This window comes from Xenia sp. Carnegie-2017, unplaced genomic scaffold (assembly GCF_021976095.1).
Source record: "Xenia sp. Carnegie-2017 unplaced genomic scaffold, XeniaSp_v1 HiC_scaffold_22, whole genome shotgun sequence".
NCBI classification, from domain to species: domain Eukaryota; kingdom Metazoa; phylum Cnidaria; class Anthozoa; order Malacalcyonacea; family Xeniidae; genus Xenia; species Xenia sp. Carnegie-2017.
The window spans coordinates 1,006,619-1,032,445 of record NW_025813485.1 but is presented as its reverse complement, the minus strand read 5'-3'; the positions used below and the strand labels follow the sequence as shown (position 1 = coordinate 1,032,445).

General features: G+C 31.9%; 4 protein-coding genes and 2 long non-coding RNA genes across 6 annotated transcripts; 5 read left to right on the top strand and 1 right to left on the bottom strand.

Annotated features, from left to right (window-relative positions):
- The first annotated feature begins 1,723 nt into the window (after positions 1-1,723).
- On the top strand, positions 1,724-11,702 carry LOC124446829 (centromere-associated protein E-like). The gene is made up of 24 exons (XM_046997710.1): positions 1,724-1,876; positions 1,963-2,067; positions 2,257-2,360; positions 2,474-2,524; positions 3,106-3,201; positions 3,308-3,391; positions 3,499-3,660; positions 3,741-3,845; positions 3,981-4,097; positions 4,277-4,316; positions 4,351-4,379; positions 4,489-4,584; positions 5,216-5,290; positions 5,563-5,646; positions 6,487-6,549; positions 7,434-7,541; positions 8,013-9,708; positions 9,817-9,917; positions 10,049-10,156; positions 10,302-10,351; positions 10,574-10,613; positions 10,713-10,862; positions 10,994-11,107; positions 11,329-11,702. The coding sequence occupies exons 3-24, from the start codon at positions 2,343-2,345 to the stop codon at positions 11,671-11,673; spliced, it is 3,732 nt and encodes a 1,243-aa protein (XP_046853666.1). The 5' UTR covers positions 1,724-1,876; positions 1,963-2,067; positions 2,257-2,342; the 3' UTR covers positions 11,674-11,702.
- On the top strand, positions 11,329-16,259 carry LOC124445409 (GRIP and coiled-coil domain-containing protein 2-like). The gene is made up of 17 exons (XM_046996134.1): positions 11,329-11,491; positions 11,709-11,806; positions 11,888-11,965; positions 12,067-12,114; positions 12,186-12,317; positions 12,456-12,532; positions 12,658-12,711; positions 13,074-13,196; positions 13,272-13,374; positions 14,110-14,274; positions 14,464-14,508; positions 14,606-14,675; positions 15,028-15,107; positions 15,186-15,259; positions 15,577-15,646; positions 15,773-15,878; positions 16,073-16,259. The coding sequence occupies exons 2-17, from the start codon at positions 11,762-11,764 to the stop codon at positions 16,141-16,143; spliced, it is 1,341 nt and encodes a 446-aa protein (XP_046852090.1). The 5' UTR covers positions 11,329-11,491; positions 11,709-11,761; the 3' UTR covers positions 16,144-16,259.
- Positions 16,260-16,317: 58 nt separating this feature from the next.
- Positions 16,318-20,331, top strand: LOC124445410 (TNF receptor-associated factor 4-like). Its single transcript, XM_046996135.1, is given in 7 exon segments — positions 16,318-17,280; positions 17,369-17,420; positions 17,979-18,083; positions 18,274-18,351; positions 19,404-19,487; positions 19,566-19,869; positions 19,872-20,331. Coding segments are annotated over 7 exon segments (1,128 nt in total). The 5' UTR covers positions 16,318-17,056; the 3' UTR covers positions 20,153-20,331.
- A 123-nt stretch (positions 20,332-20,454) lies between these two features.
- On the bottom strand, positions 20,455-23,633 carry LOC124445408 (GRIP and coiled-coil domain-containing protein-like). Its single transcript, XM_046996132.1, has 7 exons — positions 23,451-23,633; positions 22,272-22,871; positions 22,080-22,188; positions 21,779-21,940; positions 21,346-21,410; positions 20,956-21,112; positions 20,455-20,885 (listed from the first exon to the last, which is right to left on the bottom strand). The coding sequence occupies exons 1-7, from the start codon at positions 23,538-23,540 to the stop codon at positions 20,689-20,691; spliced, it is 1,380 nt and encodes a 459-aa protein (XP_046852088.1). The 5' UTR covers positions 23,541-23,633; the 3' UTR covers positions 20,455-20,688.
- Positions 21,223-21,803, top strand: LOC124445413. Its single transcript, XR_006948143.1, has 3 exons — positions 21,223-21,302; positions 21,440-21,471; positions 21,721-21,803. It is a non-coding gene; the product is annotated as an uncharacterized LOC124445413 (long non-coding RNA).
- Positions 22,647-24,517, top strand: LOC124445412. Its single transcript, XR_006948142.1, has 2 exons — positions 22,647-22,730; positions 24,121-24,517. It is a non-coding gene; the product is annotated as an uncharacterized LOC124445412 (long non-coding RNA).
- The last annotated feature ends 1,310 nt before the right edge of the window (positions 24,518-25,827 follow it).

Sequence of the window (25,827 nt, the reverse complement as noted above, 5' to 3'; positions counted from 1 at the left end):
ATTAATGTAATAATAAATTTTCGCGAAATCATTTTTATAGGAGTTGAAACTACGAATGCATTCGCTTGAAAACGATGTAGACAGATTGAACAAAGGAAAAAGGAATTTAGCTGATTGTCAAGATGCAAGTGACGATAAAACGGTCAGAAATCATGTATTATTACAACTGGTCAAATTTCTTTCAAAATTTTTTACTTAACCAGATCGTGTGAAAACTAGCTATACAACACGTTAGATCGTGTGAAAACTAGCTATACAACACGTTAGATCGTGTGAAAACTAGCTATACAACACGTTAGATCGTGTGAAAACTAGCTATACAACACGTTAGATCGTGTGAAAACTAGCTATACAACACGTTAGATCGTGTGAAAACTAGCTATACAACACGTTAGATCGTGTGAAAACTAGCTATACAACACGTTAGATCGTGTGAAAACTAGCTATACAACACGTTAGATTGTGTGAAAACTAGCTATACAACACGTTAGATCGTGTGAAAACTAGTTATACAACACGTTAGATCGTGTGAAAACTAGCTATACAACACGTTAAATTGTGTGAAAGATAGCTATACAACACGTTAGATCGTGTGAAAACTAGCTATACAACACGTTAGAACGTGTAAAAGGAGCCATACAGGCAATTAATTCATTTCTCACAAAAAAATTTATGGCGAAAGTCTTTCTTTACATAAAATACGTTATACTAAGTGTGAGAGAAATCCCACTGACGAACCTTAGTATCTCTGTTTTATCACCAGAATAATATCTCTCAGTTTTCTGTAATTTTTCCTTTGTATCTTCTTCACCCCTGATTTATGATGTGTCATCTTCCTCTCACCCCCTGATTTATGTTATGTTATGTTACATGGACGGGTGGCTGCGATTAACATGGTTCTTTTTATACATTCAATATATTTCTAGGAATTGATTTCGAAAATTAATATGTTAGAAGAAGATAGGATTGAAATCGTCAAGGAGTTTGAACATGTACAAGAAATCATGTTGAAACTAGAAAATGAGAAAAAGGTTAAATAACAAAACTTTTGCAGCGTCGTTTTTAGCTTTTTATGAAGGTTAAAAATTTTGCCCTTTATGTTCAGGAGGACAAACAGAAGTTTGATCTTTTAACGAAAGAAAAATTGGCAGCAGATGAAAATATTCAAGATCTCGTAGAGAAAGTCAACAGCTTGCGTAAAGAGGTTGAGGTTAGATGTTGTGAACTATGAGTTGAACAGGAAAAATAAAACTTGAATTTTTTATGAGTGTTGTATGAAATTACAGGATTTAAAAGAACGCTTAGATAACTACAGTAATGACCAAGAAGATGTTCACTCCAGTTATGAAGAAACACGACGAGATCTTCTCGAAACACGTGATAAACATGAGGTAGCTGTACTTGTGTTATTGAAGGTTTTTATTTTCAAATCTTTGACGGTTTATTCTGGAAAGTAGCTAAAGATATTAAAATTGCTGTTTTCCTTATTTTTGTTATATGCAGTCGATAATGTTTACAATCATATGTTAATGTTGAAGGTTTACTTACATTGAACTTCAAAGTAAATATTTGTTATCCTTCCATGATTATAACCGTCATGTTCTTCTCTTTTGTCATGATTAGCCAGTCGTTTTAGCAGTCATATGTTGGGTGGACTTTGCTCTTATGACGTACACGTAGCATTGACCTTCTAATGTATTCTCTTTAGATATTGAAGCAACAGATCGAGGGAATGTTGCAGGAAAAATTGAAATTAGTTGATTCATTGAACTTGTTATCTGAGGAGAAAAGTTCGCTAGAAGAAAGTAATTTAAGTTTGGTGACTAAAAATGATGAAATAAAGCTTCAACTTGAGGAAATGAATCAAAGAAATAGGGTGAATTGTTTTTATTGTTATTGTGTCATGCAGTGTACTAACTTTTGACCCATCTTTGAAAGCATTAAATATACTTTAATTTGAAGGAGCTCTCTGTTCAATTGCAAAGCGTAAACCAGGAAAACTCACAGATAAGAAATAAAAATAAAGAGCTTCTAGAGACTTTGGAAAGTAATGAAAAACATAAAAACGTAAGTGCTTTTATCGTTTTTGCTCTTGCCTTTGATCACGGCAGGGGGGTATGTAGTTGTTGGACTCTTTTATAGATAAGATGCAGACTCTTCTCCCCTCATTAACTAATTAAATTAATTAATGATGAATTGACTTGATTTCAGGAATTAAAAAATCATCCGTCAGAATGTTGTGTGTTTTTAATTAAGGAATGTAAAAAAGCTCTGGAAAGAATGACGATTGATAACAAAAATTCAGAACAACTCATTGAAACTTTACAACAAGAGAAAAGAAAATGACTCAACTCATTAAGGTGCTTACAAAAGAAGATAATTTATGTTCATCATTATCATGTTAATATATTTTACTCAGTTTGTTTTCTTCTTAATTCTCATCGAGTTTAACTTTTCTGTACTTTACTTTTAGAAATTAAGAAACAGTGCCGCGGAAAATGTTAAACATGCAGCTACTGATGAGGTCAGATTTATTTTTGTCTTAGTGGAGGAACTGTATGTACGAAAAGTTATCATAAAACACCTTCTTAACTGTTAATTTCCTCGTGGTATTAAGTAGAATCTCATCTGGATTCTTATACTGGGCGATACTTGAAGTATTTTCGTTTAAATAATACAACACCAAAACGAAATGGCGGATTTCAACAATAATTTGTGGAATAATTTTTATACGATGATCATAAAAATTTCCCGACCATTTCATAACCAGGATGAGGTTATATTTATGTTTATTATGTGGTCATCATATGTTTTTGTTTATATCATGTGCAGCTGTTGTTTTTTCTTGTTTTATCTGAAGAATGTTTGTCTCGGGTACTTATTGCATCGGTTGAATTGTAATACTTCATGTTTTACCTGTTCTTATGGCTTCAATTAAATGCTAGCTCACAATTTCAAAAGTCTGCTGACTTTGCAGTAATCAAATGTCTTTCATTGTCAACATTGAAATGTGACGAGCGGAAGGACGATTGAAGTTGGAGAGTTACGTTTTTTTTACTATAGCGGCTATGCCTAATTTTATTTTAATTCGTTCTCTTCCATTAGAAAGATTTAAAGTCTCTACTAGCAGAGAGGGATGATTTACGAGAATCTTTAAAAAGTTCTTTGTCAGAAAATGAAACAATTCGTGAAAGATTCAAGGTGATGGATTTATGACTTTTTAATTTACGTTAATTTACGTTTGTCAGGCATGTAAGCATGTCAAGATATTGTATATAAAACAAAATTATTTTTATTCTTAATAAAGTCCCTTGAAAAGCAACATGAAAATGTATTGTTTGAAAAAGATGAAATGCAAGAGGAATTAGCAGATTTAAACGAAACTAGAACTGTAAGGACTATTAGTCAATTTCTTATCCCCGCTTTAAATAGAATTATCGACATTCCATAATCAGTTCGAATCACAAGCATGCTAACTCCTTCAATGTTATTTTTCAGCTACTCCAAGACGAGTTGAAAACTCTAAAAGAAGAGAAGTTACTGCTACAAAAAAGAATGAATGAAGAACTTGAAAATGCTTTACATGATGAAAAAAAGAAAACAGATGATATACTTGATAGTATGAAAGATGAGCTAAAAGCTAACTTGCGTTCAAATGAAGTAAGTTTATGTTTGTTGAAATCGATTGATAAAATTTTTTTATTGACATAAATAGCATTGTGGTTGATCTCTACTTGTAGCTATTGAATATACAATTGAGTCAGATTACTGTTGATAAAGAGGATTTGGAAAGACGTTTTATCGAATTAAACGAAAATCACAAAATTCTTATTGAGAAAAAGGAAGTAAGTTTTTGTGTTTTTTTTAAGCAGATACAACGAAGATTTGTTTAAATTCCGTACATCATGATGCGCAAGTTTATTGAAGAACATTTTGCGATCTCTGAAATTTTTTTTTATCTCCTCAATCTCCACTTTTAGGAATGGGAAAAACAATTACAGTTTACACTGGCGGAGAAAACAAAGACCCAGAATGCAATGGGAGCTGTAAAAAGTCAGTGGGAGGAGCATCAAGTCACGTGTGGTGGAACAAATAAGGTCAAGTGTTAATTATTAATAGTTATTATTATCAACCATTGGTAATTCAGCTTGAGTCAATCAGCGCATGTGCATTGTACACAAACCGTGTTTTCGCCCTGTAGGGGTACTTTACCCTGCTTCATATCTCAGGAGTAATATTTTTTGATAACTTTATAGCTGTTTCTTTATGAATTTAGGATTTGGAAGAAAGAATAAAAACTTGTTGCGGAGAAATTGATTACTGAAAAGGCCTTAGATGATCGTGCCCAAGAATTGAATTTACTACAAGATGAAAAAAAGGTTTCTTCACTCAGTTGTCTCCTCAGTTTTTATTTCCTCCTTTTTGTTCAGGCAATTTTGGTAAAAAATTATTTTATGGTTAAGAAATGTTTAATTTTACCTCTGTTAGAGCTTTCATGAGAAAATAAACATCGTCGTCAAAGAAAAAGAAGATATTGTGAAGAAAATGCAGCAACAAATCGATTCTTTGGAAAGTGAATATGAGGTGAATTAATAAAAATATTAAAAAATGTGCTGAGAGAACTCTGGTCATTTATGATAATTGCACGAACAAGAACATGACGAGTCTCATATTTTATTGCCATATGACTTGTTGTTTGTTTGTTAAAGAAAATGGTTATATTTTATGTATTTTATACAATAAAATACAGAATAGAATATAACAATTTTGAATAATAATATAATATGATAATTATATATATATTATATTATGTATAATACAATAATTTTGAATAAGAATATAACAGTTTTTATTGTTATTACAACTTCACATTTCGTGCCAAATTCAATCATCAGGTAACAAAAAACGATCAACTTATATTTTTACAACATCACGTTATTTCTTTGCTGACGCGCGTGGACTTTTGAATCGTCCAGCGTGGAATTGGCGTGAATTGAGACATTGGAGACATTATGCGAAAATTTCCCTTCGTTTATTAAGAAGCGCTCCATCTCGATTTTCAAGAATCTTTAATTTTTCTTCAGTATATACATGTACACCACCACGCAATATCTTTACGTCACTACCAATACAATAATGAAACGGAACTATCTAAAAATATACATATGGCCATTTTCTAAATTTCATTCTTTTCTTTTATATGATTTATCTATAGGAATATAAGAATGACATGGTAAACTCAATACAAACGCTCGATGCTAAATTGAGTCGAGTAAATGATGAAAAAAATGTAAGTGTTTTAATAATTATGGTGACTTTATACTGTTAAGAGATCTGGCAAAATTTTATCCTCCATCTCGCTGTACAGTGATAGTTTCAATTGAAAAAAATTTCATCTAGCCATGTGTAAAATATGTTGTAGAACCTCCGCTGTACAGTGATAGTTTCAATTGAAAAAATTTTCATCTAGCCATGTGTAAAATATGTTGTAGAACCTCCGCTGTACAGTGATAGTTTCAATTGAAAAAATTTTCATCTAGCCATGTGTAAAATATGTTGTAGAACCTCGACGCTGATTTTGAAGAACTGCTCCATGCTCACGAAGAACTTCAAATAAAACACGATGACCATGTTAATGCAAACAAAGTATGCTAAAGTCGATTATTCCTATCTCGAAAACCATTTTTTCTTATTTTATAATTCGTCGTAACTGCATAAAAACACTATTGCTAATGCACATTTAATGAACACGACAAGTTGTTTTTTTTAAATAAACATGTTTCAACATTTTATGGTGCCATTATCATTATTCGTGAGAACATCATATATATGATAAATATATATAGTAGTCATATGTTAAAGTTTATACAAATGCAACCATATTATATACAATTAAATATTGGTTAGAATTAATAATGAGTGTATTTGCAGAGTGAATATTTAGTGTTGAAATTGTCGTATTTATTAAATATGCATTATCATTGATCATTTTATATAAATCGTTTCTAGAGATTTAGTATACACATTTCAATGGTGAAGCTTGCGAAACTAGAATTTTTACTCATGTTGAACAAAATTTTCAGCAAAACTAGAATTTTTAATATTTTTGAAGTTAATTTCATTCATCATTTTTTCTATGATAAAATACAAAAGTATTTAGGTAGAGAAACAATTCAGACTGATTTCGCTAATGTTTATGACTTTCTATTCTTGAATGCCCTAACAATGTGACCTAGCATTTATTAAATTGTCCCCTTTTTCTGTCCCCGTTACAAATAGAAATCCCATTTTTATTTGTCGAAAATATTTAAGGCGTATGTTGCTATGGTATTGACAATTGTCGTTGTCATGCATAGCATTTTACGCTTCTGGTGTTTCGCAATATTTTCTTACAATTTAACGTTACATTGTGACTGCATGTTTTTGATTGACCGCAGTCTCTACAATGTTACGAACTTATCTGTTATCTTGGTTATGATTTTCTAGGAACTGAATAATTTACTTCTCAGAATGAGTGTCGAAAAAGATGAACTATTTAACGAAAATCAGGTAATTTACGTGAAAGAAATGCATATTTGTGCATATTTATATAATCAATGTGTCGTAAAGTTATACGAATTAGCCATAAACTTCTGTTATAAACTACATCGTTCTCTTATATTGGCTGGTGCTCAAAATACGTAGCATTGATTAAATATATTTTGATCAAACTATAAAGATACCTAAATTACAATTCAAGAATAACCTGAATTGAATTATTGGAAGAACAGATGAAATGTCTTGACTTCATCATCACTATACATTTTCATTAAAGTGTTTAAAAATAAGAATTTACCTGACGAACAATATCCGAATTGTGATAATAGAAATTTTCACATTATATCGACAGGCTTTCAGAGAACTGAACAAATAAACTCAATATTTTTAACTTCTTCATATGTAAATATGAAAGTAGAAACATGAGATGACTCTAGATGTGTAAAATTTTTTGCATATATCTGCTTTGTCTTCATCAAATTATATTATATTTAAGTTAAGCTGTTGCATCATTTAGTTTTCTTATAATGGTCAGCAAGTAAAGGTTTCAGAGCTCGTGTTTTTATGCGTTCAGCATTTGTCAGTGTACTTCGTATGAAGCTTTTTAAATTAGTCAAATAGCTTAGCAAATATACAGTTGTCTACGTGAGCGCGAGAGAATTCTTGATCGAATTCACTCATGTGTATTAATACGTGTTTTTGTCTAGCCAGGGGGGAGGCGAGAACAAAGCCTTCATTTCAGTTGGGAGCACAAAGATTTTTATTATCTGTACCTCTGTATAATTTTACTGTGGTTTATATATTTTAAGTACAATTGTACTGTGCTTAAGTGCTGTTATAATGTAATTTTGCGATTCTTTTAATCACAAAGTCTTTCATTATGATGTTTGATGTAGGTTTTATCAGCGCGTCTTTCCTATCAATCAAACCAACTCGACTCTCCGGAACCAGGGGAACCCGAAGAAATTTCACGTTTGCAAATAACTAACGAAAATTTACTTGAGGTAAATAAAACAAAACATTCAAAGCGTGTTACACATATTGAGCATTTTTTTACAAAGTTTGAGTTGTTTAACGAGAAAGATTGGACTGGCGTATTTTTGACTGATCGAGCCCGTTAGGTGAGCTTTGTACGAAACGTCATATATGGCAGTTTACATTTTTACTTGGAAAATAGGACCATTTATTTTATTATTTCTTGAAATGCTTGCATGTCATAACATAAAGTAAAACTCACTTTCCAAGTTTTCTTTCACTGACCCTCATCTGTACATGTTTTTTGTTTCGGTTTTGTCGTTTTACGAAACTTTTTGGTGTTTGCTTGATTGCTTTAGGAAATTTTTTACTTTATTTTGAAAATTACGTTTAGCGGATCGCCATTTTATCGGATGTGACGCTTTCCATTTAATAATAATGAATATCAATAATTATGCGAACAATTTATCTTCCAATGATTGACAATATTTGTTTTGAAGGAAATTGCATGTTTGAAGGACAAGTTGAACGAAAAAAAGGAAGCCATTGCGATGGAAGAAAACCCAGTTTTCTCAGATGATGAAAATGAGGTTACTTTAAGTAAAAACGAAACTACTGAAAACGAAAAAGTAAACACAGTCGAAACTAGAGTTTCCGAATTAACGCAAGAGAAATATCACTTACAAAATAACTTGAACGATGTACGTGAAGAAGTTTCTGTATTGTCCCTGAAACTTGAAGATAAAATCAAAGAGAATCTTGACTTGCAAAACAAACTCAAAGAATTTGCGTGTTTGACGGATGTTCAAACTGCGAATGATAACGAGATTGTGGATTTAAGAAATGCAGTTGATATTTTACAAAATGAAAATTCAGTTTTAAAAGAAACGATCGAAAAACTTGAAGGAGTGAGTGAAGACTACAGTTGCGAAATAAAAAACTGGAAAGAAAAGTATTTTGAGAAAGAATGTGAAAAGGATTTACACGATAGCAATATTTCAACCTTTGTAAAGTCATTGAAAGATGTTGGAATAATATGCAATGATGAAGATGATATTTTAGAAATTTTCTTAAAGACACAAAAACATATGAAAGAAAGCCAACAATCTATTTCTTTTCTCAATGAAAATGCTCGTGAAAAGGAACAAAAGTTGTCTGATATAACTGCTGAATTGAATGGTCTCTCCGACGATTTGCAGCAGAAAGAAACTCTTTTGCTTGAAAAGGAGGAAGTTTGTCGTAAAAATGAACAAGACATGTTTAATGTTAAAACTGCTTTTGAATCAGTGTCAGTTAAGTTGACAGAGAAATCAGAAGAATGTGAAAATCTTATGAAAATGCTTGAGAACGAAAAAAACTTTGCTAAAGAATTAGAGGAAAACATAAAGAATATTGAGAAATTAGCTGAAGAAAGGCAGGAAAAATTAATTCTAGCTGAAAAATCTTTGTCTGATGAAGTAGGTAGGTCGAGCGATCTGCAAAGCAGGGTTGACGAAATTTTAAATGAGTGTAAAGCTAAAGACAAAGAGATTTCTATTTTGGAAAATGATCTGTTAAATTCAAGACATTTGGTCGAAGAACTAGAAAATGATATAAAGCGGAATGATGAAACCTACAGCAACAAACTTAAAACAAGTTCGACAAATATTATTGAAAAAACAGAAGAATGCGAAAGTTTGAAGGAAGAACTTCAAAAAAAGATTGTAGAAGTTGTTTCTTTGCAGCAATCGCTTGAATCTCGGGATATGGAACTAAACGAAAAATTATCTTCCTCAAATAACCAAGTTGTAGATTTAAGTAAGGAAATTGATCTACAGACCAAGAAATTCTCTGAGCTCAGTGAGTTATTGAAACAAACAAAAGAATCAGAAAAATATTTGAAGGAGTCCTTGAGTAAGTTGACACAAGAGTGTTTGGATAAAGAAACAGAACTTAATAAACTGCGTGAAACACAAGTCATGCTTCAGACAGAATTATCATCTTTAAAAGAAAACAATCCAACAACTCATGAAAATCTTATAAAGAAAGACGTCATGGTTGTGTCACAGTCAACACCTTATGAGGAAGAGTCACGTGATGAGCTGAAAGAAAAGTTAAATTTATACTTAGAGCAAAAAATGAAATTAGAAGAAGAGATTAATCGTCTGCGTATTAATGGAAGTAACTCCAACCACAATGAAATGAGTAAAAAATATGGTAAGCGTTGTGAATAAGCCCTAGCATCCTGTTTATCAATTTTTCTATTCTTTACCGCATGTTTTCTTCTTGATTGTTTGACGTTTTTATCTCTCCTGTAATTTATAGGAGTACTTGAAAAGCAAAACAAAGAACTTCAGACAAAAATGAATAAAATGAAACAATTGATAGTAAAGGCAAAAAAAGAAAGTGAAAGTTTAAAACAGAAGGTAAGTAATTTTACTGCATTTATACTATGGAGACACTGTATAAACATAGCATAAAATAACGGAACATAACACTCTCTTCAAAATTATTTTTTGGGCGTTTTCACTGTTATGAAATTCTTTATTTCGAACAGTGCGAAGATGAAAAAGCAGGTTTCTCTGAGATTATCAAACAAAAAGATGAAAAAATTGCGTCCATGGAAAATGAAAATGAACTTAAAATTTTGAGAGACTCTGAAAAGGTTTGTATCACACAAGAGATTTTATTTAAGGTTTTATGAAATGGATGAAACAAAAAGTTCAATTTGTGAATGTTTTATAAATTTTTTTCGACTTATAACAATTATTTTTGATATTTTATTGCAAATATTTCTTGATTTTCCTTAGAGTGAAATGTTCAGCAAACTTGAGGAAGAACTACAAACTGTAAGAGAAAGGTATGACGTGAACGATTTCTTTATTTCTTACTTAAGAGACTTTTTTAGAAATCCACAATTTTATATGTATAAAATATGTAAAAGTTGATTGAGTTATATCAATGTAGAATTATAAATGTAAAATATTGTGTATCTCTATATATTCTCTGTTCATTGGTGAAAAAATCCTGTTATAATAGGCAAGTTATTGATTTTGTATTTTTTGGTTTTAATTGGTGAAAGTTTAACAGAGAAGACTCTGCTTCATCATCAGGAGAAGGAAGTTAGTGTCTGATTTCGTGTATATTTCACATTTCTTTATTCACATGAATTTTTTGTTATCACTTTAATAGTTGTATCTGTTGATTTTCATCTCATATAGTCATTTCAAGAGAGATATGAAAATATAGAAAAGGAAAATCTTGAACTTGAACATAAATATGATGAGATAAAAAAGTTATGTGATGATCAAGTTGTTAAAATTGGTTTGTTGGAAAAGGAAATTGAGGAGAAAGAAAAAAAATGTCTAGAGGTACGTTTATTTTTGCAAACTTATGTAAATAATAGTGCTGTAAAGTCTTCGAAACTCGAATTATTTTCAGAAGTGAATGATTAGCGTCATACTTACACATGTTTATGATGCGGTAACTATTGCATTTTTAGTTTTCAGATCAGCTCAAAAGTCTTAATGATGAACTGACTGAAGAAAAATCTGTACTTAATGATGTACAGTCCGAGTTAACAGCTGCCAAAGGACTATTAGAGCATTCTGAGAAGGTCTGTACTATTAAATATAGGTATCGGCATTTACAGGTGAGAGAGATAGTTACTGATAGGATTTGCATGTACACATAAACATTTGTCGTAACTCATGGGAATCTATAGTTCCACATATGGATTTGCAGTAACCTATGATTCAATTACATGTGGTAATTTGTTGTGAGAATAGTGGCATGGCAAGTTTCACACTTAAAAACAAAGCTTTTTTATCGACTTAGGAAGCTGGTAAAGCAAGTCTTGTCGATCTCGAACTGGCAGATTGTCAAAATGCATTAGAGAAAGTTGAGAAAGAACTGTCAGAAAACGAGATAAAGCTGAGGCAGAAAGAAGATGAATCTCAAGCTTTAAAAGATCAGTTGGTGACAAAAGACAATAATATAGGTTATTTATATCGCAAATTTCCAAATTCATCGCTTTACTTCATGATTGTAAAACCACTATTTATGCGTATATCAATGTTAAATTTATCATCAATCTTTACTACACAACAGAATTGCACCTGTGTTGTGCACTACATCAAAAACGAAAATATTAATTCCTTTCATAATTCATTTGTGTTGTAGTAGAAGATTTACGTGATTTTTGCCTTGATTTGCAGCTTCATTGGAGGGAAAATAATTCAAGCAGAAGAAAAGAAAAGAAATTAAAAACATGCTGAAAAATTCTAAGAAAGAATCAACTTTGTTAAAAGAAAAGGTTCTAGTGCGCTTTCTGTGATAATAAGATGCCCGTTAAGAATCGCAATCAATTCTATGATTTTTGATTTATATGTTACAGGAAAATACGATGCAACAAACTTTAAAAGATTTGGAAAAGGAACTTGAGGAAAAGAATCTTGAAAATGAAAACATCAAAGTACATAGTCGTTCATGTTTGCTTTGTGAATTATGTTATAATTACATCCAAAGCAATCTCAGCAGCTTGAAATTGTGCTTTTTTTCTGGTTGTTTCTGTAGGTACAACTTTCCGTAGTTCACGCCGAAAAACTAACTTTTGAACAGCAGGTATAGTCTTTGTGTAGAAGAGATCTTGTTGTTTTTTTAACCTTATTATATTTTGTCTTTCATGTGTTTAGCTTCATTCTGTAATTGAAAATAATGCAGTTCATCTGGAAAGTCTTGATGCAAAACTTAATCGTTTAAAAGGAGAATGTGAAGCGGCCAAACGAGCGAAAAGTGAACTGGAAAGTGAATATGATAACTATAAGGTTTGTGACAAGTATGTACGAAGAATTTTTATGATGAGAACATACATTGGGAAAAATCTCACATGGCAATCTCAAAAGATATTGTATTTTTTTGTGTTTACATATAAAGATTGTGATTTCGTAAATGTTTATTTATAGACAAGAGTTCACAGTGTTTTAAAACAACAGAAGTCGAAACCATCTACTCCATCATTACATGTAGAGGACAGTGAAAGGTCGAGTAATTCAGTTTTGCTTTTTACAAACTGCATATTTGCAGTCTAGTGAATATAATTGTATCAAAGCCGTCACAAAAGTATCGTATACTGCATGTTGTCAAGATATTACTGTTCAATTGTAGATCACAACTGCAACAAAATATCCTTCAACTAAAAATAAAGCATCAAGAAACAAGGTAAGTCATGTATTACCCAAATCTTTGCTTTCATCCCGAATTTTCATATTGAATTTCTCCAAAAGGAGAGATGACGCTCAAAACAGGGATAAATTATAAACATAATCCTTTTGTCGGCAGAGGACGGGATTGGTTAACTTAATTAAAACAGACTCCATGACGCGTAACTGAAAGAATGAACGGCATTTCTTAATGATTCTAAAATTGTCGTTTGAATTAGAATCAGCACAATGGGAGTTATTCAAGAGATGTTTACCTATTGCGGAGTCACATGAAACTAAATTATTTTTCTTACAATCACGTTTTGGTTGTTGTCTTGAGAGGACCGTTCTATTTCTGATTGAAGTTTTTCTGTGTTTTAGCGAAAAACTGCACTCCTTGCAAAGTGACTATGAAGACTTAGAAACTGAAAATGAAAAGCTAACTACTGCTCATGCGCAGCTTTCTTTAGATTCAGAAAACAAAGAGCGATTTTGGAAAGAAAGGTTTATTTTTTTATCAACTGACATTGGAAGATATAATGGTGGGGTTGTTGGTTGAATCATCGTAAATTTTTTTAGAATAGAGAAAATATCTCAGGAATATTCGACGAGTTTCGAACGACAAAAAGAAACGATTGAACATCTTAACATGAAAAATGAAACGTTATCTAAATCATTTAAGGTATTTTCCTTTGATTAAAATTTTCAATACCTAAAATACAATTCATGTAAAAGATACGATATGCGTTAAAGTCTCCTGCTACTTATATATTCAACCCCCACGATTATCTATTCCATCTCTCCTGATTATCTGTAATAAGAATTAAGTAAATGGTTTGAACCCGGAGTATCGTTATATGTTTGTAAATGATGATCGTCCAGGTTAATAAAGTCCTGAGAAGGACTGTTTTGTTGTTGACTGACGTTTCGACAACCTTAGCGGTAGTCATCTTCAGAGTAATGACGTCATGACTCTGAAGATGACTCTGAAGATGACTACCGCTAAGGTTGTCGAAACGTCAGTCAACAACAACAAAAACAGTCCTTCTCAGGACTTTATTAACCTGGACGATCATCATTTACAAACATGTAATAAGAATTATTGGACATTGAGTTGTACCCACTCTGCCACCAGAATTTTTAATGATGGTTTTGTCACCAAATGGTGAGACTTAAAACCAACAATATCATTCTTCAAAGAACGAGTGAATTAAGGATCTTTCGTTTTTTATTGCTATTATTATTCTCGTTGCATTTTGTTGCAATGTTATTCTTAAGTTGACTTTGTAAAATTTGAATTGAATTTTTATGTAGTTTATTAGTAATTGACGTAGAGTAATGTTTCAATGTTTACTTCAATGTTTACTTCCATGTTTTCATGTTACTCTTTTCATTGTGATGTTTGCTTTTTCTTTAGGAAAAAATTCGAAAACTTGAAGAAGATTATAAATCAAAAATAGAAAAACTTAATCGTGAGATCGATCAAATTGAAAAAGAGCAAAAGAAGGAAAGTCCACAGTTAAAGTTGAATCTACCTGGAGATGTTGTTAATGTGACATTTGAGGAAAGACAGGCAGGAGAGGTATACATTTCTTTGTATTTTTATCATTCGTTTATGTTTATGGGAAAAACTTGATAACAGAGAAGTCTTAGTGAATTTCGTGCAGGATATTGCTTATTTTTATAGATACAATATTATTATCGATTTTTGACTTGTTTGAAACCGAGATGTTTTTTTCACAATGATGAAAAATAACTTTTTTAATTAAAGGGAATGGATAACACGGAACTTGAGCAAGTAAATGTTTTTAGTCAGGTGAGAAATCTTTTACATTTATATTATACACGTCGAAATAATGTTAAATGTCCTGCACATGCGCAATAGGATGTTCATCTGCTATTTTATCATTTAGCCGACTACGCCAGCTTCTACTGCATCATTACATAGTGTGGCTCTGGAGACTTTACTATCACCCAATAAAGGTATAAAAAAGAAATATATCTGAGACAATAAAATAATTTAAGTATGCTCTGGACAGCTTTGTGAAGCTGAAACATAAGGGAGACGTATTTACATCATGATTTATGATATAGGAAATTTTCTTACTTCCATCGTTACTCATGTACAGGGCTGTCTATGGGGTAGCCATCACAAATCGCATGATATACTTACGTGCACAGAGTTGTACTCGCGTTTTCTGAAAGTGGTGTGTGCCTTTTCGAAACAATTAAATTACGTTCACAACTTTGTTCATGTATAGGTTGCCATATCAGAAACATTTCTTAATTATATTTTGAAATATCCATCAAGAATCTGAATTTTTTATGTTAACAGAAATGGCAGATTTGCATGATACTGTTCTTACGGAAGAAGAAATTTTAACAGCAAGACGTGAAATAGAACATCTTTCTGAGGTACATGTTTGAGTCAATCAGATTATGTGAACGAAATATGTGTTGTTTTGTACATTTTATCGCTAATGCTCATTTCAGCTGCTCCGTGAGAGTGAAGCGACAGCAATGAGACTTGGAGAACAAGCTAAAGTATTGAAAAATGAAATAAGACGGTGCGGTTAAGTTGCATACATTAAGTTTATACATTTTATGCACACATGTAGCACATTTACTTATATAGAAAGACCTACTCGCTGATGTACTTTTACTAATTTATAAATCAGAAAGGTTATTGGAGTAAGATTAGTTAATTTAAGTTGATAAGGTGTTTTATTATAACGTTGTTTGGGAAATACAACCAGTTTGTTTTTTTTACTAATCTCTTCCCTGGAATATCTTCCTTAATTTAGCTAGTTTACCAAGTTTTTTTTCATACTTTTTCTTTTCCAACTTTCATCGTTACTAAACTTACGGAAATTTCATTCTTCAGACTAGAACGGAATCAAGAAAGAGAAGAAGGATTATCAAATTTGGAGTATTTAAAAAACATTATTATTAAGGTATAATAAAGTGATTATAGTTCGATTTATGGTTTTTCCATTAGTAAACGAGGCCATTAAAAATGTCAGTTATTTATAAACATTATCATTTACATTAGAAATATGGAATTATTTTTTCAACTGTAGTTCCTTAGTCAAGGTTCAAACGAGAAAGAACAACTTATTCCTGTGTTGACTACAATGTTGAAACTTAGTGAAGATGAAAAGGATTTCCTCTCAAAATATGCTCGAGGTAGAATTTCATTATGAAAGTTCAGACTTTCCATGCAATGCTTTGTGCATAATATCTTGTTTTCATCACGAAACACATTTACACTGACCTCTTGTCATAGTAATCAAGTTTAAAATTTTACTATTCAGTCACTGAACTCAAGATATTCTTCAATCTCCACAACTGTACTTAAATGTATTCTTATTTGTTTGCAGACAGTGATGTTGACGACGAAACTAATTCAAGTTGGTCGAGTTATCTTTACCGATGGAGTTCCGTGAATTAATTGTGAAAGTTCATTACTATTTGACATTGACATTTCGAAAACTCATGGGCAATCAGTAGGGTGGCCGGTCGCCATCGTGTTCATTACTTAGAAATAATAATAAACAATAAAATAGAGCTTTGGTGCGGTGACAAATTAAAAAATGTTTTAAAGATCGCCAATACCATGGTGAATGGCGAAAGTAATTAGTTAATAGTTCTTAAAAGAACTGTTTTAAGCACAGGATACTAACCCAATAGTTCTAAAATAACTGTTTTGAAACTAAATGACAGTTCTTTTACAACTCTTGGATTAGTGTTCTGTGCTTAAAACAGTTCTTTTAAGAACTTTTTACTTATTCCATTTGCCATACACCATGGCATTTGCGATCTTTAAAATGATTTTCAAATAATATTGATTTCAATGCAAGCGTAAAATTCGTTTTTTAACTTTAAAAGTATCCACCTCGAAGAATGCAGCAAACACAAGAATATCATTAGATTCATTAAGTCTAGCTGACCTAATCGTCTCAAATGATTACAAAGCTTGGACAAGTAATTATTAGGACATTGTAGGATCAGCTTTCATGAACCAATTTCATGAAACGCTTTCCTATTGGTTGAAGATGTAGATCGTCCAGGTTACTGACGTTTCGACAACCTTATCGGTAGTTATCTTGACAATTTTTGTTTGAGGCGTGCAGTGGGATTAAGATTCGTCTCCCTTAATCTAAAAGTATTTTAATCAAACCAGAACGGTGAATAAATGCTTTGCTTCAGAACCGATTATGTCATAACCATACTTATAAACCATCTAAAATTCTAAATAATTCTTATAAACATACTTCACTTCTATCCATTGAGTTCTGTGACAGACCTACACCGTAACACGTGATCTTACAAATTTTTTGATATAAATAATTAATTGCACTAATATGGCGACTGACAGAGGTAATTCTGTGCATCACACAAATTCACCGTTCGGTACTAATCTTTCTTCGTCTTCAAGACCTTTAATTGGTGGTTATGATGTAGAATTTGTTTCTGTTATTCCTCCTGATTACATATGTCCTATTTGTCAACTTGTATGTCGGGATCCTGTGCAAACAGCAGAATGTGGACATCGCTTCTGCGAGAGTTGCTTGGAGCCTATATTGAGGTAATTGACACTTGTACGATTTCATCAAAATTTAGATATATATATCTTGTATTAACCATACAACAGAAAGCATTTTCTTTTGCTTTAGAAAAAACAATCCATTTTGCCCTCTAGATCGGCGAGCATTGACGAGAGAAAAGGTTTGGAATACATGTTTTTGTCAAAATTTCCAAATAATAGTTTAGTAGGACATGCCATGATTAGTATTTCATTATGTTTCCATGGTTGAATGTAGTGTTTATTTACATATTGTTTCACTTTCTTTTCCTTTTTTTTTTTGAAAAATATGCATCTATTATGGTGTATTGTATTAATGTACTAGCTGCCTTATCCAGGGATGTATTAATTAACTAAGTACAAGGCCTGACCTAATTTATTGATCAAATTTCATTCTATGCCAGCATTCAACAATGTAGTGAGAGACTGTAGGGAATATATATTTGAAGTGTAAGCCATTGACTTCTGAAGTTGGCTGCAAGCCTGCAAGTAACAGGTCCAGAAACAAATATCAGAAATTATTGAAGTTGGCACATGGCTTCCCATTCTGGGCCATTCATATATAATTTACCTATTTCAAAAATTTTGGGCTGAATATTTATGGCATTTTGGAAAATTGCTCATGGTCTGGTGCTAGCATTTGAAAGAGGAAAATACTCTTTCAATTTTCACTTTTCAGTTTCTTTACCATTATTTTTCAGGTGTATGCTGATCGAGCATGCAGAAGGACAATTAACTCGCTTAAAGTGAGATGCCAAAACTATGGTGATGAATGTGAATGGTCTGGAGAACTTTCTAATCTTCCTGTATGAATCTTGTATTGTCTGTGTATGAATCTTGAAGTTTTAAGTCAAAATAATTTTCTTAAGCTGAATGAACTATGTTGCTGTTTGTAGTTTTTTTTACGTTTAGCATTTGCAGACCCAGTGCAGGATAGATAATCAAATCATCCTTTATATTATTATTTACATAATGTTCTCTGTTTGATACTGACAGAATCATCTTGATAGTTGCAAACACTCTCCTATAACATGTGTTAATAAATGTGGAAGAACAGATATCCCAAGAGATCAGGTTAGTAGATTTGATAGCTGGGTTGCCAACAAAGTATTGTTTCATTTTATGAACTATAAATGATACAAGTAATTGTAATTGTTTATAGAAGATAAAAAATTTTGATGAATTTTCATTCTATATTTTCTGGTGTATGACTTGCACAGCCTCTAACCTGCATGGCACATAACCTGTAAAGCTTATATCTTTCACAATGTATAATCTGCATAGTACATAAAAGATAAAAGTTTCTCCGGATTTTAAGTGATTTTTATTGATTTTATTGATTTTTTTTTTAATCTGCATAGTGTATAATCTGTGTGGTGTATAAACCACGTGTTGTATAATCCGCATATACAAGTTATACAAGTTACACAACGTATTCTGCATGGTGTACATATAGCTGGTGCAGCATACAACTTGGGCAACCTAGAAATTAACCTGTATGACATATCAACAGCACAGCTGCAAAAAATAATATATTTTGTAAAAGAAAATTTAAATATTACAATTTAACTGCAGCCACAGACTTAAGGTTTAAGATCATTTAAATTCAAAAATTACAACGGTGTAGATTTTACAATAAAAAAGGCCTTTCGCGAATAAGACCAACATTTAACTGCTCAATTATTGCTTAAGTTTAGAAGAAAACGTTGTTTTTGAAAGTCAATAATTTCACATGTGCTGTGTTCACTAATGTTCGTTTTTTATGCTTACATAATAATTATGACTCCGCTAAACAATCTCTGACAATATCACCAAAACTCCAAAAGAAAATATTAGCTCAAAGCGCTACTAAAACTCACATGGTCTTAAAATCATAAATTGTTTGAAAGATTTATCAGATCAGCTGCTTCACCATAAAACCAGCACTATCCATCATTTTTGTCAGATTTAACAGATCAATGCTGGTTATACGCCAGAAAATTCTCTATAATTCAAGTATGATACAGAGATGATTTTTACAACCATTTTTCGTACTAAGTTTAGATTCATAGGAATGCTATTGCGAAGAATCTTTGCGTGAAACACTACTATTTGATTCTTATAATTGTAACTTCATTGTTTAACAGATGAGTAGTCATATTGACGTTGATGGTGACTGCCCACTGGCAATAGTACCATGTAAATATTTTGATATAGGATGCAAGTTTAAGGTATGTATCGATGATATTATTTATGACCTTTAAATCTACATTAATCCATCCGTCTTTTCATTTTATTTTTATTTTCAGACAAGACGTAATGAAATAGATCAACATTTAACAGATGCAGTTCAGACACATTTAGATTTGGCTCATTTACGTATTCGTGAACTGGAAACTAGACAAGAACAAGTTTGTATTGCCGGACGTTTTCTGTGGAAAATCTCGAACTATACTCAACTTTGTCAGCAATCTGCTACAAGAAAGGAAAAAGAGAAGCTTTGTAGTCCGCCATTTTATACAGGCGAGTATGGTTATAAACTACGTGCAGAAGCATTTCTTAATGGACTCGGTCAAGGAAAGGGAACACATCTTTCTCTGTATGTTGTCATATTGAAGGAGATCACGACGCTATATTATTATGGCCTTTTAAGCAAAAAGTAGATTTTGTGCTAGTTGATCAAGACAATGAAATCAACAATCGACAGAATAAGGTCTGGAGACTACAATGTGATCGGAATAGTGATTACTTTCAGAGACCAAACAAAACAAAGAGTCTTGGATTTGGTTGTCCGAAATTTGTTTCACTTGAAGCTTTAGCAAGTCGTAACTATATCCGAGATAATACAATATTTATAAGGATTGACGTAGAACCGTTTGATCCATTTTCAAAATGAACTTTGAAGGTAACATGAGGTTTGTGGTAAAGTCTCATAAGTTTTTCTAACAATACACTTTCAATTGTGGCTAACTTAAATAGCTTTCAAAGGACGGGAGAACCACGTCAGAGTAAAGGTTTAAGTATGTATTGTGAGGATATACAGTACATATCTCGTAATAAATCCTGTATGATCCATTTTGACTAGTATTTAACTATATAAATCATCGGAAAAACTACTATCTTGAAAGGTTTGTATGTATAGGAATGCTGCTTCGTGTGACGGATAGTACCAAAATGGTCAAAAAATTATCGCTTATATTCGGGTTTTTCGATAATTTCCGATGTTTTTTATTTTTGTGTAACTATATCTCTCATCTTTATTAGTCATAGCGATGATTTTTACCTTGTGCATTAATGCACTTGGTGCAGTAAAATCAAATTATCTTTTAACATTGAAGAAAGCGTTCTAAAATACAATCTTAGAAATATGAAATCGTTCTACATATATACATACAAACGCATAATACAAACGTCACATTACAACTAAAGTGTTTAAGTCTTTTTTTTTAAACCTGTTTCGTAAATAGTTTGTAAAAGACGACGTAAAAAGTTAGGAGCTTCATTACATTCAAATAAAATCTCGTCATGTAGGTAATCTGGAAATGAAGATTCAGTGCATTCCACTTGTAGCGGTCTATATACCACTTCGGCAAATTGAGGATCGTACAATAGGATAAACTGCATATTATCTATGAACAAAATGGAAAATTAGTAATTTATTATTCAATGTTCATCATGTATAGACTTTAAATAGTCTACCTGGAATGTGAGAAGCAGTCTTTACAGTACAACGATATTTTTCATCAATAGTTGAGTTTGAAAGTCTCTCAGTTCCATCGTCTGCCAACTTTTCCACTTTTATTCCGCAGAGTAAATTGTAAAAATCCAGGATTTCTTGTTGTGTCGTGATTATTTGCTGCATGTGAATAGCACAGAAATGACTTTGGTTTTATATTTTATATCATAGTTAAAAAGCACGACGTGTGTGATTAAACGTCTTTGATTTTATAACCCGTTTTTAGAATACTCAACTTCTATGAGATTGGTAAAATATCGTAGCGACTTCGTGCATTTGAAAATATATCACAAAAATCACACAGCCTGGCGTAAGTTTCCTAATCAAATTAGGTAGTCAACTATGATATCTACCTGATGTTCCTTGTATCTTGTTGTCTGGTCTTTATATTGTGTTTCTTTTTTCTCCCAAATTTCATCTAATTGTAGCATTTAAACATTAATTTAGACAAGCACTTGGTGCTAGGATGACAATATGAGGTATTTGTCTTTTTATTTACTAATTTAATTAACACTGCATTTTTCCTTGAATCCCCCGAAATCGTCTTATTTGAATAATAAGCAATAAGTATCAACCGTTATCCACGTCATTTGGTAAATCAAACGTTCATTATTTTTTTCATTTTCGAAATATAGTAATTTCTATCTCACCAATAACTGGTTATCTACTTTATGACCTAAATAAAATTTCTCTTTAATAAATCATGGGAAATGCAGTCTATTATATAGAACAAACGAAACCAACAAGAAGGCCAACAGACAAAAGTCACATTCTGTCTAAACAAACCTTTCATCTTCATATTTTTCAATTGGTTTTCATAGTTCAGTTTTTCTTGCTCCAACTCCATAATCCTACTATTCCTGTTTTCCAGCTTTTGTTCAAACAAGATTAATTCTTCTTGTTTATTACATAATTCACACTTTAACTCCTGAATGAATGATTCTCTGGCTATGAAAAAAAAAAAAATAAAGAAAAATATGGGCTAAATTAATTGTAAAACAGTCAAAAGCACAATTATGTACCAATAATGTGAAAGATTAAAAACAATACTTAAATTAAAAGCAATTATTATGAACTACATATGTACCTTCAATGAGATCTTCAAAATCATTTTGTGATAGTAAAAACTTTTCTTGTAGATCATTCATTGCATTCAAAAGTTGAAAATATTTTCTTTGGTAATCATCCTCAACGGTCTATTTCAAAACAAGAACAAAAATAGAAAAGGTGAGCCATAATAAATACTGTACTTTCAATTTTATAAACAATATTCACTTACGGTCATATGATCATCTGCTTGAGATGTGATTGGTTCTGGAGGATAGTCATTGGAAATTACGTCACTATTTTGTTGAGATGTGATTGGCTTTGGAGGACAGTCATTAGAAATTACATCATTATTTTGAGATGTGATTGACTCAGAATAGTCATTAGAAATTACACCATTATTTTGTTGAGATGTGATTGGCTCAGAATAGTCATTAGAAATTACATCATTATTATGTGGCAATAATTGATCATCATCACTTTTTTTCATGTTTTTCTCTTCAGCTATATTTTCACTTGAACTACCATTTTCTTTCAAAATTTTCTTTGATAAAGGTCCAATCTTCTCATGACCTACATTTGAATCTTCTTTCATTTGGGGTGAAGTACTGTCAGGTGGTTGAACTTTGCTTACTTTAGTGGACGTAGATGGTCTTTCATTATCAGGTGAAAGCAAGCAATCTTGAGGAAGGTTAGTTGATGCATTTTTTCTTTTCATCACTTGTTTCAAGAGAGATGAAACACTCACAACATTTTTACCCTTGCTCGTGGCAGCTTTTTCATTTGTTCGCAATTTCTTGTCAAACTCTTTGTTAAGTCTTCGTTGTTTTGGCTTACAAAAGAATTTTATTAATCTATTTATCACATAAAAGAGGCTGACTAAAAATATAATATATGTTAAAAGAGTTGCATCCATAAAATAAGCAGACCATCTTTAACAATGAGTATTATTTTTAAATTAAGACTTTTAAATCTTTAACTGTGGAGTAATAATGCCAATGATCGTAATGGTGCAGAAGCAGATTTAAAATTTCTAATTCAGTTGAATATTAAAAGTTCTGAACTGTAAAGGTTCTGGCTGTTTCCTTAATAAGTTACATAGAATAATAGTTTTACTTTTATCAGCAAAGTAACGAAGAAAATCTTAAAAAATATAATGCGTTGACCCTCGTATGCCAATTGCCAACCAGAATACAATAACAGGCCCAGAACAATTTGACAATGTCATGTCGACATTAGATGTAGATGAGATGATAAAAACATAAAGCAAAACACGCAACTACAAGAATTAAAATAATTTTTAAATAAAAAGACCCCAACAGCCAAACTGCTGCTGCACGTTTGACGGGGCAAAACGAAAGACGACCACCACCTTTAATACATGGCTACAAATGTCAAAGTCACAACCCACCTTTTTCCGACCATTTGGTATGCTAGGAGTATCTTCTTCGATACAAACATGTCTTTTTATTACATTATTTCTTCTTGTCTGCATAGGCATATTTCTTACATAGATAAATTACGTTTTACAAATAAGAAGATAGCATAGATACAAAATCAAATAAATTGACCGCCATTTTCTCTTATGCCTAAGTTTATGCGTAAAGTGTTTTGTCATTGGCTCATGCTTCATGTATAGTTTGAAAGATAAGCCAATCATATCACTCATTTGTAAAATTCAACCCTGCAAGTCGGTGGCCGACCAGATTTAAAAAGATGATTGTGTCTAAAATCTATTAATAGCAAAAGTTCATCTTTAAATAGTGGCTATGTCATTCAATGTCTGCAAATTTCAGTGAAAAGGTGTAAAGAGAGAGTTGTTAGTGTTTATGATTTTTCTTTTGCTTTTCTCATCTCTCAATTATAAATACCCATTCTTAGCTTTCGTTGCTGGTAGGTGTAAAGGAAAGAGATCTGGTACCTACCCAAGAAGTTGCATTTGCCAATGATCACCCATTTTTCAATTACAAGTATGGTTGATCAATGGTCATTGGTATATTTACATTTCAGATGAAATGTTATGTGATGTATGTATAGTTAGTTAATTTTTTTCATGTTGTTTTCTCTTCCGATTCTGGTAGCGTTGAAACTGTTAGAACGGATTTAAAAGTCAAGAAAGATGTGTTCGCAACTGCTGGTGAGACAGTCAAGACGGAGAATAGAATATTATCAAAGTCAGAAAGTGAAGAAGTAAGTAGTTTATCGCTTTGAAAGTCAACAGTATCACAAGTTTCTCTCTAAGAATAAGGCAAAGATTGGTGGTAGTGTTTATCTCAAAAGCCAGAATGTTCTGATCAAAAAATGCGTATGATTTCAATGCCGTCAACCTTGATTTTAATGCAAGAAATGTAAAACTTAAGGGTGCTCACTTAAATAGTTTCAGTTCTGAACAAAGTATTGCAATGAGTTTTAGTGTTATGAATCTTGACGTTACAAGCAAAAATGCGTTGACTAAAAAAAGGCAGTTATGAACCAAAAGATAAAAACAAGCCGAACAAAGTTTATTCGTTCTAGAAATGTAACGATAGATGCGGCAAACATCGATACTGGTACAGTAATTGGTGAAATAGATAAGCTTCAGATTTTATCACGACAAAATGAAATTGACATTGCAAGCGATACTGTAAGTGTTGGCTTCGATTATAAAGTGATTCCTAGCCGAATTGGTCGACTTCAAAAGCTCGAAAAGGGGAAATTTGTAGAAAAACAAGTGGTATTCATTCCCATCAAAATATAAATAAAAATAGTTTTAAGGTTGGTTCACTTTATTTGCGAGATTCAACATTCACAGCAAATGGAGACATAGCTAAGTTTGCGAAAATTTCATTATCGATAAAATTATAAGCTCTTATACACAAGAGCAATCAGGCTTCAGTTTCGATGCAAGTAAGAAACGCATTCAATTTGGAATACAGCAACATAAAACAAGTTGAAATGAAACAATCTGGTGTAATTGCTTTATTTGATGGAACAGTCTCGGTTGAAATCAAACAGTCCATTAATAGTGATTTTTCTGCGCAGTACAAAATCACAAGATCACAAAGTTCTAGTAAAGCATTCAATATAAATGCAGGAAAAGACGGATTTGCTGCTTCGTTTGAAACTGATGAAAAAAGCGCTGGAATTTCTGCTTTATAAAATGAAGTCGGAGGCAATCTTCGTATACGCGACAAAGCTCTCAGTGTTTCTGGGGGGAAACATGGTGGATCGCTATCAATAGAAAATGGTGAAAGTAGCCTAGGACTGGAAATTGATAATAAAGGTGTTGATGTAAGCATTCAATACGGTAACACAACCATTGCAGCTTCAGTCAAAGAAAACTTGATATCAGGTAAGGTTAAGTCGAAAGATTTTTTCATTGAAGGAACAACTATTCATGGAGCAACTGAGATGACAACAAAGAAAGCAGATTTTAAATGTGGCCTAACAGTAATTAAGGAAAGTGATTCTACTTCTTCAAAGACTCAGCATAAATCACACATAAAATATCGTGAAGTGGAAATGACAACGTCATCTATAGTTAAGACAAGTACTCTTAGACTACATGGTTTTGAAACAGAATTCTCTGTGGAAGATGATAAAAACGATAACAGTACATTTAAGTATACGATGACAAGAAATTACAACTTTCGTCCTCAGATCAGAAAGAAAAGTCACTTACGTATGAATCAAAGGACATGGAATGTAGTTTTAGCAGAGAAACAAGCACTACTGGTAAAAACCCAAAATACGACGGTAAAGTGAAGCTTGGTGACAAAAATTAAAACTTTCGTCATCAGATCAGAAAG